This window comes from Lingula anatina, chromosome 9 (assembly GCF_051362555.1).
Source record: "Lingula anatina isolate TDL-2025a chromosome 9, LinAna3.0, whole genome shotgun sequence".
NCBI classification, from domain to species: domain Eukaryota; kingdom Metazoa; phylum Brachiopoda; class Lingulata; order Lingulida; family Lingulidae; genus Lingula; species Lingula anatina.
This window is the reverse complement of record NC_141775.1, coordinates 8,337,437-8,360,239: the sequence shown is the minus strand read 5'-3', so window position 1 is coordinate 8,360,239 and position 22,803 is coordinate 8,337,437. Positions and strand designations below refer to the sequence as shown.

Genomic DNA, 22,803 nt, shown 5'->3' with positions numbered 1-22,803 from the left:
ACTGTATATATACTGAGATTGATTGGATGTTTCTATTCATGATACTTCTTTCGAGTGTAAAGTTTCGATACGGTAAACTTACATTGCGAGAGGTAAATGGTTTTGGTCCAGTAAGGAATTCTTTATCACCCGCGTGAGGTATAGTGGCTATATACATGTAGTTTTTGGAGAGATTTCCCAAAGTTCGCCAGCTTTGAACTTTCTGAAACTTTTTTTAAAATTAAAAATCGCGGTCAGGAGACGGATATTGATGCACGGCAGTAAAAAAGGAATGCTCACACACGCGCATAAAGAACGGACATATCAAACTTGTGGGCAAGCTGATATAAGATTGGGAAATACCCTTTGATTGTAAGTATTATTACGTTAATTTCGTCTTGTTTCAGCGTTCAGTTTTTCAGTAGCAATCCCGTTTTTGTTTTGATATTCATAGTTAATAGTTATTTCCAACAGATTTTATTTTAATTCTTTTAAGAGAACTTCGTATCAAATACAGGGTTACCACTTAATATGGAATATTATTTTTTGGCGAGTAAATTTTCTACAAAATATTTAATTTCTCTCTACTTTACTTCTACTTTAAATCTAAAACTGAGGTGTCACTCCATGTGTAGCCAGGTGTGTTACCTAATTACCACAAAACTCTCGAAACAATTGATGCATGCAGCTGCATGTTCTGTTGTCAGAAATGTGAGGGGTGGTCTTTTCGGCAATTTCTGCCCTTGTATAAAAACGCATGGGTTTGGCCAATCTTTGGAGTGTGTTTAGAGAAGCAACAAAGGGATCGCTCTGAAACTTGACTGGTACCGTAGTGAAGATATGGTTCGACAGCTAAGCAACGCAGCTTACTATGGGATTCTTGCTCTCAGAGAAAATGGCCAGAAACGGACAGCCATTGCCAGGCAATGCAACATTTATCAGGAACCGTTAGTAAAGTCCTCCAAAGAAATGCTACAACAGGGGACCTACTCCAATACCTCGACCTGGGTGTCCGCGTATCACATCAGGAAGACAGGATCGCTTTCTCCATAGAGTGCGCCGTGCTGGTCGTCAAAGACAACCAGTGTCTTCAGAAAAGAGTGGAAGAATGTCATTCAAACGCCCGTTTCAAGGTCCCTCGTGAACAAGAGATTACTGCAAGCTGGTTATTTTGCACGAAGACCAGTAGGGAAACCAATGTTAACAGCAGGTCATATACAGCGCCGTCTGCAATGGACTGGGGACCACGTGCCCTTGCAGCCAAAACACTGGAATCACGTCGTTTTCGGTGATGAGGCCAGATATGGAGTTTTTAGGGTTGGCGGTGGAATCCGTGTCTGCCAACGTGTACGAGAGGCATAAAACGATAATTGTGTACTGCCTAGGGTACAAGCATGGGGTGTTAACGTCTCTGTTTGGGGAGCATTTCATGTCGGTGTCCAGAACCAGTTGGTTTTTCTAGGAGGCAACCTCAACCAGGGTTCCTACAGAGACATTCTACAGCAAACAATGCTTCGATTGGTAAGAGTCATCTTCAGGAACAACTTTGTGTACCAAGACGACTGAGCAACCCCACATCGAGGCCGCAGAATCACTGTTTTTCTTCGAAACCAATGGGTTCAGCAACTGCCCTGGCCTGCAAACTCTCCAGATATGAACCCAATTGAAAAACTTTGGACAAAAATAACCCACAGAATTAATAGCTATGGTCCTCGGCCGGTAAATAGTGATGAACTGCAACAGGCAAATATCACTGCGTAGAATGATATCCCCATCCAAACTCTAAAAAACGTGTCACAGGGTATGCCATGTAGGATGAGGGCGCTGCAAGCGGCTGCTGGAGGTCATACTCGCAGTTACTGACTTTTCATGATTTACTGTAGTGAGTTCTTTGACTGTGTAACATATCACTGTCTGGAGGCTATCATTTTCTTTAATATCTTAGCTTAAAGTTAATACTGACATCAAACTGTTGATATGGTTTTCTGGGGGTGTTCCTTTCTTTTGAATGGCATCTTATGTTAGATTTGATATCATTGACCAAAATATCTCACAACAGAAGACTAGATGTTTTTATCACTCAGTGACATACTTTTTTAATGACTCAAGCCAAAAAATAATTAATCAGCACTCAAAAATAACAATGATAAAAAATATTCCATATTAAGTAGCAACCCTGTATTTGTCTAAAATAATTTTTATAAAGGGACAAAAGTTTTATTTTATGCTCCGTGCTATGTTTTTCAGGAATTGAATCTATCTTTTTTCTTTTTTAAAATTAAAATTTGAAACGTTCTGCACAAATGAAGACCAAAATATTTTTTAAAAGTCAGAGTATTGTCAACTTCATTTTTTTTTGTTCAAATGTTGATTTTTTTACATATAAAATGAGGCGTGTTCTCTTTTTATCCCCACAAGAGTATTTGAACTATCCTGTCCAAACCTGTAACTGAAGTTCATAAGGTAACTTACCGTCTTTCAAACTTCTGACAATATAATTACTTCAGTAGTTTGTCTTGGTTCAATAGCTGACAGGCTTCCAACCCCGTTGTTCGTCCAAATTTGCTTTAATGTTAGTTAAAGCAATTGAAATGCCAGTTAAAACTCGATCAGGTAATTGACCACAGGGGCTGCAGTTAGCCTTTTCTGCACCGACTAGATAACAATGCCGTAAGGAGATGCGCCTTCATCTTTTGTGAGTGTCCATCGGGACCTTATATTGTTGACGAGGTGAGGCTAGCTATATTGAAAAATTATTAATAACCAGTGATTGTACAGTAAAAAGGCTGAAGAAATCAGTGTAAAAAGCTACATATAGCTACATAGTCCACATAAGTGAACCACCCTTCTTTTGATTTTCTACATTATGTAGGGACCTACTGGTAATAAAAGTAGGCCCCTTTGCTGTAGGCTCGAGCAAAATCGTGTGTTACATGTATAGCATTAGCTTCAGAAATTATATCATATTGGTTTGAGTGTAAGTTATATTTCCAAATAATTTCAGCAGCGGTAGATATCAGCGATCTGCTAAAAGATAATGCATTGACCTCTAAAGTTAAAGTAATAAAACTCCGGAAACTTTACGGCCATATATGGGTATAGTGATTAACCATGTGATTTCACGTCTCACCACCATTGGTTGGTTGTCAATCGGAAGTACTCGGCAAACTTCGCTATGGCTATAACACAGTTTACAGAAGTAAACGATGCCTCGACAAGAAGCTCGCACAATGCTCTTACTACTGTATAAATAGTCGAAAGCATAAGCATACAATAGCAGGCAAATAAAAGAGGGGTTCTATGACGTCTGTTTATATGGTGCCTTCGAAAAGATTTCAGGTCAGTGTGACGCAAAAACAGCACTGGATCGAGTTTTGACAAAATAAAACGATATAGACCTATGTCTTTGTCCTCATTTTGCACGGGGCGTGTGACGTAATTGGCCCCTCCGGCTCGGATAGTACATAAAACTTTCGCGGAACGCAATGAGCTCATGCAGTCTTGAACTTCGATCTACTTGCTAAAGATTAACGCAACCAGTAGACGGATATGAGTTAATATTTTAAAGAAAATTTGCAAGTGTACGAGTTCTGCCCCAAAACAATAACAAAGTAAGTTTCTGAATGATACACTATGCAGATCTTAGAAATCTGCTTGTTTGCTTGATGAGAATATTACCGGGAGGTTTATAGGTAAAAAGAAATGGAGGAACGCAGCTGCCGTTTCTATGATGATGGGACAAATGAGGATGAACTACGCTTTTTATTATGTCCACTTAATGATGACATGAGAAGGCGACTTATTTTGATAACACACTGGGCTGGATTAACGATAAAAGGATAAACTGAAATTGATTATGAATGCTAAAAAATTGGCTAAATATTTGGCGCACGCTTTTGTTTAAAAAAAACAGCAATTATGGTGACATAAAGGTCCACGGGGCCGGGGATATTTAATCCTTGCCTGATTTATAAATGAAATATTCCATATATTCCCACGCACTAAGCGGTTGAACTCGAACAGACTACAATTTGAGTTTACTTTTTAGTTAAATACGTAGAATTGCCGCATTATGATAGATCCTATATACTAAAATAGGTTGGCTTTGATGGTGAAATAAATCTCAAAAGCAATAAATTATCACATTATTAATTTTTTACGTTTATTTCTCTCCAGGAAACTGACAAACATGTCTGACAACACCAAAATAAGGACTGGCGCATCCGGATCCGAGCTTGACACAAGCAAAATCACCATTCGCCCAATAGAGAAACACGAACAGTTACAAGCTAAGCGATTAATCGAAGAAAGCCTGTGGACTCTCACAATCCCATACTTCGTGAAAAAGACACTGAGGACGCAAATCGCCGTCTTATTCGCGCTCACATCGGTTTTATGTCACCGGCACACGCACGCGATATATTTATCCGTTGCCGCTCCTGCTATATTGTTGATTTTGGTCTACGTTCCATATTTCTACGCAGTATTCAAGGTATTTTTTGTGAGGGAAAATATCATGAGCTGCTATATCCAACCAAGGCAGAGTTTTTTCGTAGCGGAGTACCAAGGTAAAGTCGTCGGAACAACTGCCGTTCTACGCGAGACGGGAAGCACAGCGAGACTTGTGCGCATGTCTGTTTCTCCATCCTGTCGCGGTGTCGGCCTCGGCAAGATTTTGGTGAATCACGCCAAAAAGTTCTGCGCCGAAAATGGCTACGATAAACTGGTTATCAAAACTTCAGAATCCCAGGCTGCAGCTATTAGACTTTACAAAAGCTGTGGGTTTAAAGAAAGCGGACAAATACTGATAAATCATATTTTGATGACAATGTTAAAGCATCATTTTGAACTGGACATTGGTAGAAATGAGAATTCACTCCAGGTTGAAGCGGTTTCCCCTTGCAAGGGTGCCTGACTTCTCATTAGTTATCACTGACACTGAATCGTCTCGAAAAATGTCAGATTTTGTTGACGGCTTGACTCGAAGATAGTCGATCACAGTCGAAGTCTACTTCGGGCGCACCCGGTGATCGCCGAGGACTGTCGTAGTCTCCGACCAGCTGCTTAACTTGTGATTCAAGACAGCAAAGGATCTAGAAAACCTCGAAACAATAAATTATGTGACAGCTACAAAATAGGATCTTAAAAGCATTCTAGAGATATACATGTATTTACAACGTAATAGAAGGCTTATTCAAAGAGAACAGATACATTTAATCGTGTGAAGAAAACAAATATTTATCATGTAATTAGCATAGATTATTTATCATGCACTCTAACAACAGCATGTAAAGAGCAACATTCATATGTTTTGTATAATGTCTTAAATTTATGTACAATTGGTGCTTTGTACATGTATTTTTCGTAATGATTATATGCACTACTGTTCCTCATTTAAAAAAATGGTGCTGTAATTTTGATTAATGCTCAAACGGACCTTGCTATTAAATTGCCTTGTTTTAATGAATGTACGGTGAAGTACCCACATGTACATTACATTTAAATCAAACTTTTATAAAAAAAATTCTAAATGGATCATTATTACAATAAAATAAAAAAATGAATAATAATAATAAATGAAAAAATAGTTTGTGCTCAATATATACATGTAACTCGTAATGGCTTTAAATTGTACATATACAAAATAATGAAAATTATAACTTATGGAAATGTAATTAAAAAACGTAATCATTATTTCCTGCAAAGTGCTAACCTTCCACAGGCGATAGAAATAAGCTGTTAGCATTAATTGTAGGAATTAAACAATTGCCGCCCCCATCCTTGCATTTTCACATCCTGCGGTAGGCCTACTGATTTTTTTTTATTTCATAATAGCGCATGCGCAAAATGCACTCACTTGGTTTGATTGATGAAGCATTCTTGAAAACAAAAAGCACTCCCGTTGATATTATTTCTATGATTTGCTGAAGAGAAGAGATAACGACGAGCGTTTTTTTAAAGGATGTGTTGTATTATACATCTATCAATTTCAGGCCCGTAGTCAGGGTTGTCCGGGGGAAAGAATCCCTCCCCCCTTTTTGCTAAGAAAAGGTTCCCTCTGGGTAAAATTTTTTTAGGTACACAAAGGTTTCATGGTAAAAGGTCCACTTTTTTATAAAAAGAACCCCCTTTGCTGGCTACAGGCCTGAATATATTCGTCACACACTTAATTTGGAATTTCAGAAAAGGCCAGGCAAACAAAGAGAGAAAATAGATAAATAAATAAATTAGATAATTCACCAACTTGTTAATCACTTAAACAATTAATTATTTAATTGATTGAAATAAAAATGGTGAACTTGGAAAATCGAAAAGGCCGAAATGTAATAAAGACTCCCCCCCCCCCCCCCCCCCCCCCCACTTCCCAGCAGCCGTAGGCCTTGAAACTGCCGGAGTGCTCAAGAGACACATCTATGACTCTACTACCGCAATCAGTCAGAACGTTGGTTCGCCTTAGCTGACAAACACAATAATCTTATCTAGAGTATTGTTATTGTAGATTTAGCATCTTCAAATAATGCGCCCGATCATAATGAACCTAAAATATTCCTGTATTCCCATGCACACATGTTCTCTATTTGCAAGTAAGGGGATATAGTGTGCGTAATGTTTCTAAATATTATTTTCATAATTAAATGTATTAAACCTCCTTCAATACAAAGGCAACTTGAGAAAGACGTTATTGTTTGCTTATGTCGGATCCAAGGTATTTGTATGTAAAAAATACTGAAACTGATAGGGGAAGAGATAGGGGAAGTTTTTTTTTTCACCAAATAGGATGGAGGAAGTCATTACTTTATCCTTAGGGTGTATTCCCAGAGATTTAGATCGATTTAGGGATTAAGATTTAGATCGACCTAACTCCCTGGGGATTCAAGCTAAATTGCAGTCAGCCGAGCGCGCACCATAATTAATTACCCCCTTACAGCTTTCAGTAGGCGGGACAGACGCTTAAGCCGGCTAAGCTGACAGTATCTAGTGAGACTCCCCACAGGGATAGAACGATATAAAATCTATGGAAATGGGGTCTTAGTGACCTTTGGAATCCCTCTCTGTTACATGCATTTCACCCTGGTTTCAAACTGACAGGGGCATTGCCACGCTTAGGGAACTTTGGGTTAAAAGCTCATAACCGTAATATTTTTTTTTTTCATTATAAATCTAACCTATCCTCCCCATCCCCCCCATCCCCCCCCCCCCCCCCCCCCATTTTAAGTCCAAAATCACCCACCTTCAAGTCGCATTTTCAAGGGATTCAATAAAAGTTGATATGCAAATTTTTTGGTAGGTACTACACATACAACTTAATCGTTTAAGAAAGTTGGTGCCCAAAAATGAATGTGCCTGTCGGCGTCGTAGTCTTCACCGTGCACTTTCCCCCGTAAGAATATAAACAGAGAGATGAGAAGACACCCTCTATGTCAATAACTCTCTCTTTCTTTTTCTCGACATGTAGCAACCAAAGACCCCCTCCTCCATACCACGTCGTCCACATACCAGCTTGACGCACGAATTCTAGTAAGGATCCAAACATCGACTGGCAAATGTTATACAGTGTAACCTACTGGCCCCAGACCCTTGGCCAGGGCTGGAGCATTAGGTTCCAGGCACACTGTATATCCCTCGCTAACCCTGTGATAATGTAAGAATACACGACAACATTCCATAAAAAAAAAAAAACAATTTAACGCCCTCCATATATCTGGTGCTTAAAAAAACGTTACTTATTTCAAAGTTCAATAACGTGAATGGTTTCGAGTGGATTAGTAGAGTCACCAGCATTTCTCTCTCAATTCATAACCTTTACATGCCCAGGGCCGTGTGAAAAATCACCCACCTTCAAGTCGCATTTTCAAGGGATTCAATAAAAGTTGATATGCAAATTTTTTGGTAGGTACTACACATACAACTTAATCGTTTAAGAAAGTTGGTGCCCAAAAATGAATGTGCCTGTCGGCGTCGTAGTCTTCACCGTGCACTTTCCCCCGTAAGAATATAAACAGAGAGATGAGAAGACACCCTCTATGTCAATAACTCTCTCTTTCTTTTTCTCGACATGTAGCAACCAAAGACCCCCTCCTCCATACCACGTCGTCCACATACCAGCTTGACGCACGAATTCTAGTAAGGATCCAAACATCGACTGGCAAATGTTATACAGTGTAACCTACTGGCCCCAGACCCTTGGCCAGGGCTGGAGCATTAGGTTCCAGGCACACTGTATATCCCTCGCTAACCCTGTGATAATGTAAGAATACACGACAACATTCCATAAAAAAAAAAAACAATTTAACGCCCTCCATATATCTGGTGCTTAAAAAAACGTTACTTATTTCAAAGTTCAATAACGTGAATGGTTTCGAGTGGATTAGTAGAGTCACCAGCATTTCTCTCTCAATTCATAACCTTTACATGCCCAGGGCCGTGTGAAAAAACATTGCAGACATAAACCTTTGCCGCATAGGAACGGTTATGTTAGACTTAAGGATCTTGTAACCCTTTATTATCATCCAGATACCGAAAATGAGGTTTCCTGCATTCAATAATGGATCTATCTTTGTGCTGATTTAAAACAACAAAAAACATAAACATCGAAACTATAAAATATTGGTGTTTATATTTCTCGTTGCAATGTATAAGCGTAGGCAACTCAAAGCTTTAATCGTCAATTTAACACCTTTATATTTTTGGGTAAGGAAGCGATCGGTATGGGGCTTAACTTCATCCCTGAACAAGATTTTATCGCGAATATGGGCAGAGTTGACTTAGAGTGTACAATCCCGTGCCGCTATTTCGGTTTGGATTTTTTTGTTAAGTAGTTATGAGTCCCTAATTACAGATTTTCATTAAACAAAGGCATTAATTTGTTTTATCAGCGATAAAATCTTACCCAAGACTTCTAAGAAAAATCGCTAGGAGGATTTTGGAGTTAAAAAAGGTGATCGTAGATGCTCAGCTAACGGAGAAATTTGAGAAACCGACTTTTCAGTTTTTACCCCAAAATCGCAATTGTGCCGCCATATGTGTAAATGTTAATTAATTTAGTCACTGAACACTGAAGGTTTATCTTTTGCCCAAAAGAACGTATGTAAGGCAGCACATATTATTAATAAGGAGTTTTAAGCCTATAATTTAGGGATTGCAAAAGTTCATGTAAAGAACAATGCAAACACAAACCCTTGCAGCAAGGACTCGTTTACGTTGGACTTGCGATCGTACCTAAACCGGTCTACATAATAAGGGGATCACGCTGAATGCAAATGATGATGACAGAAACGGAGGAGGATCCTCCATACAATTGGTTGGATCTAATGAAATTAAGTAATTATTGTACGATAACGTTTTTGGTGAATATTTGCCCAACCGTTTTACTGGACCGCGTTCCGCAATGTTTAAACAGAAGCAGTTTTATCATTTTCTCCAGGTTGCTGTAGCCGTGGGTGACGCTGGGGACTCTAACCTATCGCTTTAACACTCCTCCACTCCCTCATATTGCTTAGCGCTGTAGCCTGGAATTCCAGAGCCTTTACGTCCAATCTTGAAAGCGTATATTCATTTTGGTAGAAACTAAGACCCCATACCCACAGACACCAACGGTCTACTTGGATCGACCCAACTCTGCGGGAAGTACCGCTGAGTGAAATCAGCTTTACCACTTCTTGTTTCCAACGTACCCGTATAATCACCAGCTTTTATGTATTCTACTTAACGTCAGGAGGCCGCGTGTTTATCTGTTTAGCCAATAAGGGGTACCGTAGGAGAAGAGAATGAGACGAGAATTTATCAGAATTGTGCCGGAAGTGACGTATAGTGGTGTAAGACGCGAAGCTGAGTGGTCATTTTTATCTGGAGGTACAATTCTGATAAATTCTCGTCTCCTCCGGTACCCCTTATTGCCTTCTGCAACAGTCCCCATGGAGTTGGATCGATCTTCGAAGACCAATGGTGTCTATAGGAATGGGGCCTATTTTTGCTAACATTGACTTGAATGTGATCCAATAAACAAGAGCGGGGTGAAAGATCTCTGGCAAATACCGCACGTTCGAGTCGAAGTTCAACGGTAACCCGGAGAGGCGGAGTCGGCAGAGCTCGAACTCGTTCCTTTAGCGTTCTGGAGACAATCGAAAGTCAAGGTATGTCCACCACCAGATCACTAGATTTGCTAGATAATTTTCAAACTATCTTTAATATCATTCTCAAGGGAACCATCCACACAATCACTAAAATCAAACAAGAAACACAGACAAAACAGATTTTTTGGTTTGATTGTTTGATGTTTACCATGCAAAATTGTAAAAATTTATTGGGGCTTTCTATTAATATTCTCTTTAATTTATACTAATGTTAGGTTAATAATAATAATAATGTAAGAGTTGAGTTTTACGCTATTCAACGCTGAAGTGTCCTTTCAAAGTTCATGGCAAGTAATAGTCGGGGCCTATTTAAGCACAACGAAGTATTTTGTTTTAGTTATATCTACCCCGAGAGTAGGCCTACCGAGCATATGGCAGTAAATATTTATTCTACGCTGAAGTTTTGCACCCTGTTTTAGTATACATTAGTTCATTTTCCAGGCTTGTTACTACAGGTCAAGTTACGAGTACAAGGCAATGCTATCCCGTATATCATGCCCACCCAATCAGTGAAAAATTCCGAGCAAATGCCCAGTCTGTCTCAATTTGACAGTGGACAGAATCTGTGCTCATTTTCTGAATATATATATATATATATATATATATATATATATATATATATATATATATATATATTAAAACAGATCCATACATAGTACCGGTAACGTTATAAATGTAACAAACTAAGTTTTTTAACTTCAGGGTTCACATCAAGCGCCGAGTATGTCTAAGTTTAGGCTGTGTTTTTATACCTAAAAAAATTCACCTGGGTCTTGCGACGTTTCAGATTCATTGTTCAAAAATTGTCATGCGAGTTTACTATAAAACGTGTCAATGAGAAGATTTTTTTCTTCTGTGCATTGAGTGTAAGAATGAGTTTTTTCCTTACTACCAAGCGTTTTAACTCAACATGTAAGGACTTTTAGGCTTTTAGACTTTGAGGGTATAAATATATAGTGCATGTATTTCAACAACACAAACAAGTTCTTAGATGTGATAAAGTTACTTCGAACTGCATAATAATAATAATAATAATAATACCCAGCTTCTTGATGTGACTTACATTATACTTGGACAATTTTGATAAAATATCCAGAATATCTATCCACATCAAATGATAATTTTTCTTCTTTTTTCCAGTCAAAATGGCACCGTATACCATTCTGTTTGCGTTGCTATGCAACCAAATTGCACATGCGCACTGGAGTCCTGCCGCCCATGAAATCATAGACATGACGTACGTGATGTCAGAGGACTCCCTAGTTTGGCCTGGGTTTAACATGAAGTTTCATTATACACGTATTAGAAGGGACCAGTGGAAGTACGGTGCAGGTTGGTACGTATCGCTCGAAAATGACCATAAAGATGCACTTCATCCGATTTTTTGGTGGTAACATGGAGTACATTATATTTCTATGAGTTTACAATGTACTCATTGTGAAATTTTAATCTCTTATGAACAGTTGTTCTTCCATTTTAATTCTGTTTTAGTGCATGTCTCAGTTTGATAAAAGTTTTTTTTATCGTCTGCTTCCTCCAAAAGGTGAAACTCTAATTTTAGTTAGAGGAAATGTAGAAGGTCCACAGACAGGGCAGGCCGTATTAATTATACACTATATTATTTTCGGTTTTGGATGCTACATTTCCACATTTCCGCAAATTATGAATAAAATCCGTTGAGTAAATTCATTTTGCACAGAAGAAGCAGCGTTTTTCAGTTGGTAATTTCAGTCATTCATTGCTTTCATATTAGGCTAGAGGACAATGACATATGCCGACCAGAACATCAGGGCACCCACTTGGACGCGCCTGCGCACTTTGCTCGCGGAAAATGGCACGTGCAGGACATTCCTCCTTACAGGTTTTTTGGTCCGGCAATAAAGGTCGACATTTCTGCCAAAGCGGCACTCAACCGCGACTATAACCTTGAGGTAAAAGATGTAGAAAACTGGGAACGCGCCAACGGCAAAATACCAGACGGTGCCATCTTGTTCGTATACACGGGTTGGGGAAAATATCACACCAACAGTTCAGCATATTACGGTTATGATGGGGCAGGTGATTGGAAAAACGATCTGCACTTTCCCTCGGTATCACAGAGCGCCGCCAAATGGCTAGCAGAGAACAGGAAAATCTCAGCCGTCGGAGTTGATAGTCCTTCAATAGGACCAAGCAGTTCTTATATGGCCCACGTTCCACTCCATGAAAAGAACATCTTTAACGCAGAGAGTGTAGCAAACTTAGATAAACTTCCAACCAAAGGATATTCAGTTGCCATGCTACCGGTCAATATAAAGGACGGCAGCGGCGCCCCCTTGCGGATCATTGCATTCAAAACAGTCCAAATATCTCCCGGTCCTGAAGACGTTGTTGATCTTACGTATCCCCTTGGAAACAACACGGTGATGTGGCCGGGTAGGGCCAGCTTTAAACTACTTCCGGTACAGAAAGGATATATGAAAATAGGCAACAATTCTGTGTGGTGCGTATACAAACATAAGTTTTACATTTATTTCGAAATAATAAGGTTAATAGGATAGAAATATGAGATATGAGAAGCATATTTCACAAGAAATACATTGTAAACAACTTATAGAAATATAGTTATTTCTATTTTATTACCAAAACGCAATTATCCTGGAATCTTTGCTTGCCGTCACCACGTGGCCTCCATAGATGGCTACCTTAATAATTATTTTAAGGAGACAATTGCAAAATTAAACAAACTTTTTGGAAAATAAAATAAGAACTTACTTTGAATGTTGGAACGGATTCATTAACCATTGGTAAGTATGGCGAAATTTGTCGTTTTCCCCAGGGAAATCCTTTTTTGGGCCAAATGAACAGTTGTTATACCTTAAAATGCCATTTCTGTCCATGGTGACGGTTCCTTAAGCGAATATGCCTGACTAGCATCATAGGAAAAATCTTATCAGTCTTATATACTGGACCTACCAGGTAATAATTCCTCGACACGTCGTTGTGATCGGTAAGACTGGTCTTCAACAAGGAAATGAGTTTCAGTGACCTGGTACATGTAACCTGGTCACGTGACTGGTCAGAGGACCGCGGATCAAATACAGTCGACCCACATGAATGCTTGTTGGGTAATCCCCGCGGGGAATCCTTTGAGTACAGATAAGGGGATAAAACGACAAGCTTTTTAAACGGGTGGCTATATTTGATCCGCGGACTTGATAGTCCGCTGTTGTGAATGGCTGTTGTGCCATTGACACTCATTTTCCCTGTCAAAGATAATACCTGTAAATGTAAGCGATGCCGATTGGATCGTTGCGTTATGACCTCGTACGCCCGGTATAATATATTGAAATTTCCTCTTGTTATATCATTCTGATTGGTGAATAGGGACACTCACTCTCTCATATCTGACAAACACTCAAAATTTAAAACTGTAAAATTCTACATATCATTGCAGGGTGGATTTTAACAATTTTTGTAGTCCAGAGCATGCTGGGACCCATTTAGATGCGCCTGCACACTTCATCAAAGGTTCGTGGCGAATCCATCAAATTCCGGCCCACACCCTCATTGGTCCGGCCATTCGAGTGGATATTTCCAAAAAAGCCGCAAACAACCCGGACGCCGTGTTGACTGTTCAAGACCTCCATGATTGGGAATATGAGAACGGTCGGATACCGGACAATGCCATGGTATTTTTGTACAGTGGATGGGGGAAATACGTAGATGATTATGAGAAGTACCTCGGAACTGCTAACCGCACCCACTGGGAAAATGATCAAGGACAGTCTCTCCTTCATGTCCCCGGTTTTTCAGGAGAGGCAGCTGAGTGGTTGGTAAACAATCGAAAAATCATCGGAGTCGGAAGTGACACAATCAGTTATGATGCAGGGCAGACGACATCTTTCCCGGCCCACGTGACTTTTCTCCGCGCCAAGCGGCTCGCGTTAGAGATTGTGGCTAATCTCGACAAGCTTCCGCCATCTGGATATACCGCATTTGTTTTTCATATGCTTCATGTTGACGGGAGTGGAGCACCAACGAGGCTGGTTGCCGTGAAAAACTCAGCAATTAGTTTTAACTCGGATGAAATAGCTTCAGATGGCCCTATGTCACGTCCTCTTTTTGCTATATTGCTTTTGCCCTTATTTTGTGTCCTTATTGTCTTGTTGTAAGTCATTGCAAAATTTAAGCATGCATGAAAAAAACTGTCATAAATGCAGGCAGGTACGGAGCTTTGTTAGTATCATATTAACTTTTTTCTATTTTCATTTAAGTTTTATTTTATGGAATTTTCACCGCGGTGAAAATAATTTCTACCGCGGTGAAAATAATTTTCACCACGGTGAAAATAATTTACACCGCGGTGGGAATTAATTTTCACCACGGTGGAAAATAATTTTCACCGCGGTGGTAATTCCTGGCCATCTCGGCCCGGGTGATGAATAGGTAATGAGAACCTTACATTTGCCAGATTCCGTCACGGTGCATGCTATTGTTACATACACACAAGGTTGGTGGATCTGTTCGTGGGGCCACTGCCGTTAACTTAAGTTTCCCATCTATATTTACCACCTATGAAATTAAAGTCCCGCTTGCAGTTTTATGCAAAGGGAATCCCATTGTTATTACTAAATATTTTGTGATGTGTTTCTTAGATCTCATCTTAATAGATGTAATCTCGGTTTCTTCGGAAAAGTTTTTTTCTACCAATATTCCCAATAATGCACAAGTTATTATAAAGGGAAAAGCCACGTACAACATTGCAGCATTTCAGTGATTTTTAATCTATTCGAATACTGCCTGCTTCCTCCAGATTCCTGGGATGATTGGCACATAGACCGGTTAAACCGCGTGCATGTGCATATGCTTGTCTTTATCAACGTCCTTTCCAGACATCTGGTAATTGTTGGATTCGTATAACCTACATGTATGCATTACCCGGGCCGAGATGGCCAGGAATTACCACCGCGGTGAAAATTATTTTCCACCGCGGTGAAAATTGATTCCCACCGCGGTGTAAATTATTTTTCACCACGGTGAAAATAATTTTCACCGCGGTGAAAATTCCATGACATAAAACTTTAATGAAAATAAAAAAAGTTAATATGATACTAACAAAGCTCCGTAGGCAGGTCTTTTTAAATTGAAAAATGTAAATGATTGATGAAAAGTCTACATGTATATACCGGTAGTAGGGGTTTTCGCTCTTTTGACTTTATTTCGATATCTTGAGACAGACTCCTGAACATGCTTCGAGGATAATAGACGACAAAGATCGATTTTTTTCAGAGTTTTTTTAACAGTCTCAAATATTAAGTGAGTTATTAAGTGAGAAATTACACACGATCATAATAAATATTACAGTATATTTTAAGCACGCTTACATTGTTATCTATCAGCTGAGCTACCGACCCCAGCAGGCACGAACCTTTGCTCACGGTTCTGTACATGTATTGATTTTGAATGCGATGCAAGACTATGGGCGTATTCCCAGAGCTTTTAGATCGATCTATCACCGCGGTGAGTCTCACTAGATTACTGTCAGATAATCCGGCTTAAATGTCCGTCCCGCTTACTACAAGCTGTAAGGGGGTAATTAACTTTCGTGCCCACTCGGCTGACAGCTATTTAGCGTGAACCCCCAGGGCGTTAAGTCGATCTAAAATAGATCGATCTAATCTCTGGGAATGGGGTCTATGCAAAGGTCCAGACTCGACCTGTGATTAAAATCGTTTTTCAAATACAGATTATAAAAGAGAACACGCCCTCTAAACTTCTAATGAATTAAGTTGCTCGGTATCAAAACGATAAGCGAAAAAAACATGAAATTGTAAGACTATTTTATCCAAGTGAATGTGTATACATAACATTTTTTTAGTAAAACCTTGTTATTTCATTGTATTGGTTATAAACGCACAAGTATTTTCCCACATTATATTTCATTATGTTCCAGAGTGATACACTGTACCAGTATCAAAGATACTGAGTTCCGTGATAGCCTTTTTCTAGTTTTGACACCAAATAAAATAATTATTTAGTTTCATTAGATGTGAAACCAACCCTAATTTTCCAGTGTCGTTCGGGAGACGGTAAGAAGGCAAAGGTATGGCTACTTGGTGGTACCCAGTACATTACCAGGCCCGTAGCCAGGGGGGGAAAGAAAGAACCACCCTCTTTTTTGCTTGGAAAAGGTCCCCTTTGGGTGAAATTTTATCTAAGTACACGAGGGTTTCATAGTAAAAGGTCCACATTTTTAGAAAAAGAACCCCCCTTTTGAAATCGCTGGCTACGGGCCTGATTACAACAGATAGATTATATTGTACTGTACCTATATTTTAAATTATTCTCGGCGTTATAACTGAGAAATAATAAAGTAGCAAAAAATGGAAAACAACTGGCTTATTAATGGTCCTCTTTTCTGATTGGTTTATGTAAGTCTTGTAAGGAATACAACCCTGAATTAATAATCAGATCAACATGACAAGAGTCCAGAGTAATTTTGCCTTTATTTCAATTCAATAGTCCAACTGGTAGTATTCTTCCAAAGTTCATGACAAGTTATAGTATATTACAGTATAATATTTGTGCAGAACGGAGTGTTTGGACTTAGTCGTGTCTAGTAAAGAGCAAATGGCAATAAATATTTATTCTGTTCTGCAGTTCGCAACGCTGGTTCTGGCATGCATGTAATTCGTTCCAGGCACGAAGCCACAGACTGAAAAGGAAAACAATATTTAATATAGGTACCTACTTCCCCCACCCATCAGTGACAATACCTCATCTGATTAAACTTGCCATTGGGCAAATTCTTTGCCCTCTCTATGAGTTTAAAAAAATCTTAGTAGCTGTACATGCTATTATAAAATAATGAGTAACACGGTTTTCCATCAATTGCAGTAACGGTGAAGTAAAAAAAAAGCATGTCAACGACGACAGATACAGTTTATCTATAGGCCTACATGTATGTGCCAACACACTGCGCCTGTACATAAAAGTAACAAACGATGTTTTGGAACAGGGTACGTTTGGCAATCACGAGGTCACAAAATGTACAAGCTGGCTTTTAGTTCAGAAGGCTTAAAAGTCTGCGTTTTTTAAATTCGTTCTGATTCGGTGAAGTCTCAGATTCATTGTGCAGAAGTTCACGTGAGTTGCGTTTCTATAAAATAGTGTTCATGTTTGGGATTTTTTTTTTCTTTTTTTTTTTTTTTTTTTTTTTTTTTTTTTTTTTTTTTTTTTGTTTGCGCATTGAATATACAATGTGATTTTTATTGTTTTAATTACAAAATGTTGTGAAGGCAATAGAGAACGAGCAAATGGACATCCAGGGTATACATGTATATTGTATTCAAATGTACAAAGTACCTGCATTTGCACAAACAAGTTTTTATACATGTTAATCATATAGGCCTATGCAAAATACTTGAAATTAATCTGTGTTTTTATTGCGTGTCTTACAGTATGAGGATTATAATAGAAAGTTGCATGTCTCTTTTATTTGTTTTTCAGTCAAAATGGCGCCAGCTACTTTCCTTCTGTTTGTGTTGCTATGCATGCGCAGCCATATTACACATGCGCTCTGGAGCCCTGCAGCCCATGAAATCATAGACATGACATACGCAGAGGACTACCCAGTTTGGCCTGGGTCTAAAATGAAATTTCACTATACGCGTATTCAGAGGGGCCTGGTTGGCACTAGATGGTATGTATCACTTGAAAATGGCTATAAAGAACCATTTAAAATTGTGTTTACCGCCACGCTCATTTTCAGATACAACGACAGCACCTAGGCCAACACCACGACAGTGCATATGCACTGTATATACTTCCACTGTAAGGTGCCAATGCACTTAAAATTTACCGTTCTCTGCCTAAAAAATTTGATATGTGCATCGATAATATTTGTCTAGTGGGATAACAACATATAGATTTTAAAAACATGTCTTCTATTTAATCCATATAATCGCCAGTTATATGTATTCTGCTTAACGCCAGGGGGCCGCGTGTTTATCTTTTAAGCCAATTGCCTTCTGCAACAGTCCCCATGGATTTGGATCGATCTTCGAAGACCGATGGTGTCTATGGGAATGGGGCCTATTTTTGCTAACAACGACTTGAATGTGATCCAATAAACAAGAGCGGGATGAAAGATCTCTGGCAAATACCGCACGTTCGAGTCGACGTTCAACGGTAATCGGGAGAGGCGGAATCGCCAGAGCTCGAACTCGTTCCTTTGACGTTCTGGAGACAATAAAATTCAAGGTATGTCCACCAACAGATGGCTAGATTTGCTAGATAATTTTCAAATCTTTTATATCATTCTCAAGGGTACCATCCAAACAATGACTAAAATCAAAAAAAAAAGACACAAAACAGATTTTTTTTGTTTGATTGTTTGATGTTTACCATGCAAAATTGTAAAAATTCATTGGGGCTTTATAGTAATACTTTCTGTTTTATTTATACTAATGTTAGATAACATTGAGTTTAACACTATTCAACGCTGGGAGTGTCCTTTCAAAATGCATGGCAAGTAATAGTCGGGGCCTATTTAAGCACAACGAAGTCTTTTGTTTTAGTTATGTCTACCCCGAGAGTAAGGAGCATATCGCAATAAATATTTATTCTACGCTGAAGTTTTGCCCCCTGCTTTAGTATACATTAGTTTATTTTCCAGACTTGTTGCTACAGGTTAAGTTACGAGTACAAGGCAGTGCTATTCCGTATATCATTCCGACCCAATCAGTGAAAAATTCCAAGCAAATGCCCTGTCTGGCTAAATTCAATAGTGGACAGAATCTGTGCTCATTTTCTGAAAAACGGTAACGCTATAAATGTAACAAACTAAGTTTTCTTGACTTCAGGGTTCATATCAAGTGCCGAGTATGTCTAAGTTTATGCTGTGTTTTTATAACTTAAAAATTCACCTGGGTCTTGCGGCGTTTCAGATTCATTGTTCAAAAGTTGTCATGCGAGTTTACTATAAAACGTGTCAATCAGAAGATTTTTTTCTTATGTGCATTGAGTGTAAGAATGACTTTTTCCCGTTCTACCAAACGTTGTAACTCAACATATAAGGACTTTTAGGCTTTTAGACTTTTAGGTTATAAATACATAGTGTATGTATTTCAACAGCACAAACAAGTTCTTAGATGTGATAAAGTTACTTCGAACTGCATAATAATAATACTCAGCTTCTTGATGTGACTTACAGTATACTTGGACAATTTTGAAAAAATATCCAGAATATCGACTATCCACATTAAATGATAATTTTTCTTCTTTTTTCCAGTCAAAATGGCACCATCTACCATTCTGTTTGCGTTGCTATGTAACCATATTGCACATGCGCACTGGAGTCCTGCCGCCCATGAAATCATAGACATGACGTACGTGATGTCAGAGGACTCCCTAGTTTGGCCTGGGTTTAACATGAAGTTTCATTATACACGTATTAGAAGGGACCAGTGGAAGTACGGTGCAGGTTGGTACGTATCACTCGAAAATGACTATAAAGATGCACTACAATCGATGTTTTGGTGGTGAAATGGAGTATATTATATTTCTATGAGTTTACAATGTATTAATTGTGGAATTTTAATCTCTTATGAACAGTTGTTATTCCATTTAAATTCTGTTTTAGTGCATGTCTCAGTTTGATAAAAGTTTTTTATCGTCTGCTTCCTCCAAAAGTTGAAACTTTACTTTTACTTAGAGGAAATATAGAAGGTCCAGAGACAGGGCAAGCCGTATTAATTATACACTATATTATTTTCGGTTTTGGATGCTACTTTTCCGCATTCCCGCAAATTGTGAATAAAATCCGTAGCGTAAATTCATTTTGCACAGAGAAAGCAGCGTTTTTCAGTTGGTAATTTCAGTCATTCATTGCTTTCCTATTAGGCTAGAAGACAATGATATATGCCGACCAGAACATCAGGGCACCCACTTGGACGCGCCTGCGCACTTTGCTCGCGGAAAATGGTACGTGCAGGACATTCCTCCGTACAGGTTTTTTGGTCCGGCGATAAAGGTTGACATTTCTGCCAAAGCAGCACTCAACCGCGACTATAACCTTGAGGTAAAAGATGTAGAAAACTGGGAACGCGCCAACGGCAAAATACCAGACGGTGCCATCTTGTTCGTATACACGGGTTGGGGAAAATATCACACCAACAGTTCAGCATATTACGGTTATGATGGGGCAGGTGATTGGAAAAACGATCTGCACTTTCCCTCGGTATCCCAGAGCGCCGCCAAATGGCTAGCAGAGAACAGGAAAATCTCAGCCGTAGGAGTTGATAGTCCTTCAATAGGACCAAGCAGTTCTTATATGGCCCACGTTCCACTCCATGAAAAGAACATCTTTAACGCAGAGAGTGTAGCAAACTTAGATAAACTTCCAACCAAAGGATATTCAGTTGCCATGCTACCGGTCAATATAAAGGACGGCAGCGGCGCCCCCTTGCGGGTCATTGCATTCAAAACAGTCCAAATATCTCCCGGTCCTGAAGACGTTGTTGATCTTACGTATCCCCTTGGAAACAGCACGGTGATGTGGCCGGGTAGGGCCAGCTTTAAACTACTTCCGGTACAAAAAGGATATATGAAGATAGGCAACAATTCTGTGTGGTGCGTATACAAACATAAGTTTTACATTTATTTCGAAATAAAAAGGTTAATAGGATAGCAATATGAGGTATGAGAAGCATATCCCTGCAGGGAATCTATCTAATACAGATTAGGGGATTAGACGACAAGCTTTTTAAAAGGTGGCCATATACTTGATCCGCCATTGACAATCATTTCCCTGCAGAAGATAATACCTGTATGTGATCCCGATTGCAACGTTGGATCGTTGCGTTATGACCTCGTAGGCCCGGTGTAAGTAGTAAATAATGCACTGTCCACGAGCCCGATATCACGATAGCAGACCGAGCGCCAGCGAGGCATGCTATCGTGGATATCGGGCGAGGGGGTAACAGTGCATTATTTGTCATACATACAAAGGGAAATCGTGCGTGTTCCCCACCCAAAACCCCTAACTTTGAATAGAACACGCTGATATCACCGCGCATGGGGTGATATCAAAGAATGGACTTTCCTCGCGTTTACTGCCTAATTGCGGTCACCGTCCAATCATCTTCGTTTGCGTTAGTGGTTTTCTGAGTAGTTGGCCGATTTCCTGCCCATCTTCCGCACGTGGCAGTCACTCCGTCTCATTCACTGTATCGGTCCCTGCAATCCTTTTGTTTTGATATCAGCCCCGTGGTATGTATTGTATATTAAATTTTCCTCTTGTTATATCATTCTGATTTGTGAATCGGGACATTCACTCTCTCATATCTGACAAATTCGACGAAATTTAAAGGTGTTAAATTCTACATATCATTGCAGGGTTGAGTATAACGACTTTTGTGGTCCAGAGCATGGAGGGACGCATTTAGATGCGCCCGCACACTTCATAAAAGATTCATGGCGAATCCATCAAATTCCGGCCCACACCCTCATTGGTCCGGCGATCCGAGTAGACATTTCCAAAAAGGCTGCAAACAACCCAGACGCCATGTTGACTGTTAAAGACCTCCATGACTGGGAATATGAGAACGGTCGGATACCGGACAATGCCATGGTATTTTTGAACAGTGGATGGGGGAAATACGTGGATGATCATGAGAAGTACCTTGGAACTGCTAACCGCACCCATTGGATGAACGACCAAGGGCAAATTCTCGTCCATTTCCCCGGTTTCTCAGGAGAGGCAGCTGAGTGGCTGGTAAACAATCGAAAAATCATCGGAGTCGGAAGTGACACAATCAGTTTTGATGTAGGGCAGACGACATCTTGCCCGGCTCACGTGACTTTTCTCCGCGCCAAGCTGCTCGCGCTAGAGAACGTGGCGAATCTCGACAAGCTTCCACCAATCGGATTCACTGCATTTGTCTTCCATATGCTTCATGTTGACGGGAGTGGAGCACCAACGAGGCTGGTTGCCGTGAAAAACTCAGCAATTAGTTTTAACTCGGATGATACGAAAGTAGCTTCAGATGGCCAAATGTCACGTCCTCTTTTTGCTATTTTGCTTTTGCCCTCATTTGTTGTCCTTACTGTCTTGATGTAAGTCATTGCAAAATTGAAGCATGCATTTAGAAACTTCAAAAACTGTCATTAAAGCAGGCAAGTCTTTCTTAATTGTTCAATGTAAATGATTGATTAAAATTCTACATGTATATTCCGGTAAGTAGGATATTTCGCTCTTTTGACTTTATTTCGATATCTTTAGACAGACTCCTGAACGTGCTTTGAGGATTGTAGTTAAATAAACGGCAAATATCAATTTTACTCTAATTGTTTTGATTGTTTTTCACAAAGTCTTTCAAATGTTAAGTGAGAAATTACACAAAATCATAATAAATATTATATTTAAGCATGCTTACACTGTTACATGTACAGGTCTATCATCTGAGCTAACGATCTCAGGCACGAGCCTTGGCTTCTGTACATGTATTGATTTTAAATGGGATGCAAGATTATGCAAAGGTCCAGACTCGACCTGTGATTAAAATCGTTTTTCAAATACAGATTATAAAAGAGAACACGCCCTCTAAACTTCTAATGAATTTAGTTGCTCGGTATCAAAACGATCAGCTAAAAAACATGAAATTGTAAGACTATTTTATCCAAGTGAATGTGTATTTACATAACATTG

At 39.4% G+C, this 22,803-nt stretch overlaps 2 protein-coding genes across 6 annotated transcripts; both read left to right on the top strand.

Annotated features, from left to right (window-relative positions):
• The first annotated feature begins 2 nt into the window (after positions 1–2).
• On the top strand, positions 3–15,468 carry LOC106161021 (uncharacterized). Of its 4 annotated transcripts, XM_086995316.1 has the most exons (4): positions 2,454–2,709; positions 11,253–11,448; positions 11,866–12,594; positions 13,549–15,468. In XM_086995316.1, the coding sequence occupies exons 2-4, from the start codon at positions 11,258–11,260 to the stop codon at positions 14,264–14,266; spliced, it is 1,638 nt and encodes a 545-aa protein (XP_086851442.1). In that variant the 5' UTR covers positions 2,454–2,709; positions 11,253–11,257; the 3' UTR covers positions 14,267–15,468. The 4 variants fall into 4 exon arrangements, 1 of the variants encoding a protein (XP_086851442.1); XR_015331020.1 differs by lacking the exons at positions 2,454–2,709; positions 11,253–11,448; positions 11,866–12,594; positions 13,549–15,468 and adding exons at positions 3–351; positions 4,156–4,756; XR_015331021.1 differs by lacking the exons at positions 11,253–11,448; positions 11,866–12,594; positions 13,549–15,468 and adding an exon at positions 4,156–4,756 and having other exon boundaries at positions 2,451–2,709.
• Positions 9,792–22,436, top strand: LOC106157243 (uncharacterized). 2 transcript variants are annotated; one of them, XM_086995315.1, is made up of 4 exons: positions 9,792–10,112; positions 19,387–19,582; positions 19,998–20,726; positions 21,492–22,436. In XM_086995315.1, the coding sequence occupies exons 2-4, from the start codon at positions 19,392–19,394 to the stop codon at positions 22,213–22,215; spliced, it is 1,644 nt and encodes a 547-aa protein (XP_086851441.1). In that variant the 5' UTR covers positions 9,792–10,112; positions 19,387–19,391; the 3' UTR covers positions 22,216–22,436. The 2 variants fall into 2 exon arrangements, with proteins under 2 accessions (XP_086851441.1, XP_013388290.2); XM_013532836.2 differs by lacking the exon at positions 9,792–10,112 and adding an exon at positions 18,210–18,356.
• Positions 22,437–22,803: the final 367 nt, after the last annotated feature.

Bases quoted from the DNA above. Each gene is read 5' to 3' on its own strand.
- LOC106161021 (XM_086995316.1), top strand. From the start codon at position 11,258: ATGGCACCGTATACCATTCTGTTTGCGTTGCTATGCAACCAAATTGCA. The intron at 11,449-11,865 runs GTACGTATCGCT...CTTTCATATTAG, and splicing joins TGGAAGTACGGTGCAGGTTG to GCTAGAGGACAATGACATAT. The intron at 12,595-13,548 runs GTGCGTATACAA...ATATCATTGCAG, and splicing joins ATAGGCAACAATTCTGTGTG to GGTGGATTTTAACAATTTTT.
- LOC106157243 (XM_086995315.1), top strand. From the start codon at position 19,392: ATGGCACCATCTACCATTCTGTTTGCGTTGCTATGTAACCATATTGCA. The intron at 19,583-19,997 runs GTACGTATCACT...CTTTCCTATTAG, and splicing joins TGGAAGTACGGTGCAGGTTG to GCTAGAAGACAATGATATAT. The intron at 20,727-21,491 runs GTGCGTATACAA...ATATCATTGCAG, and splicing joins ATAGGCAACAATTCTGTGTG to GGTTGAGTATAACGACTTTT.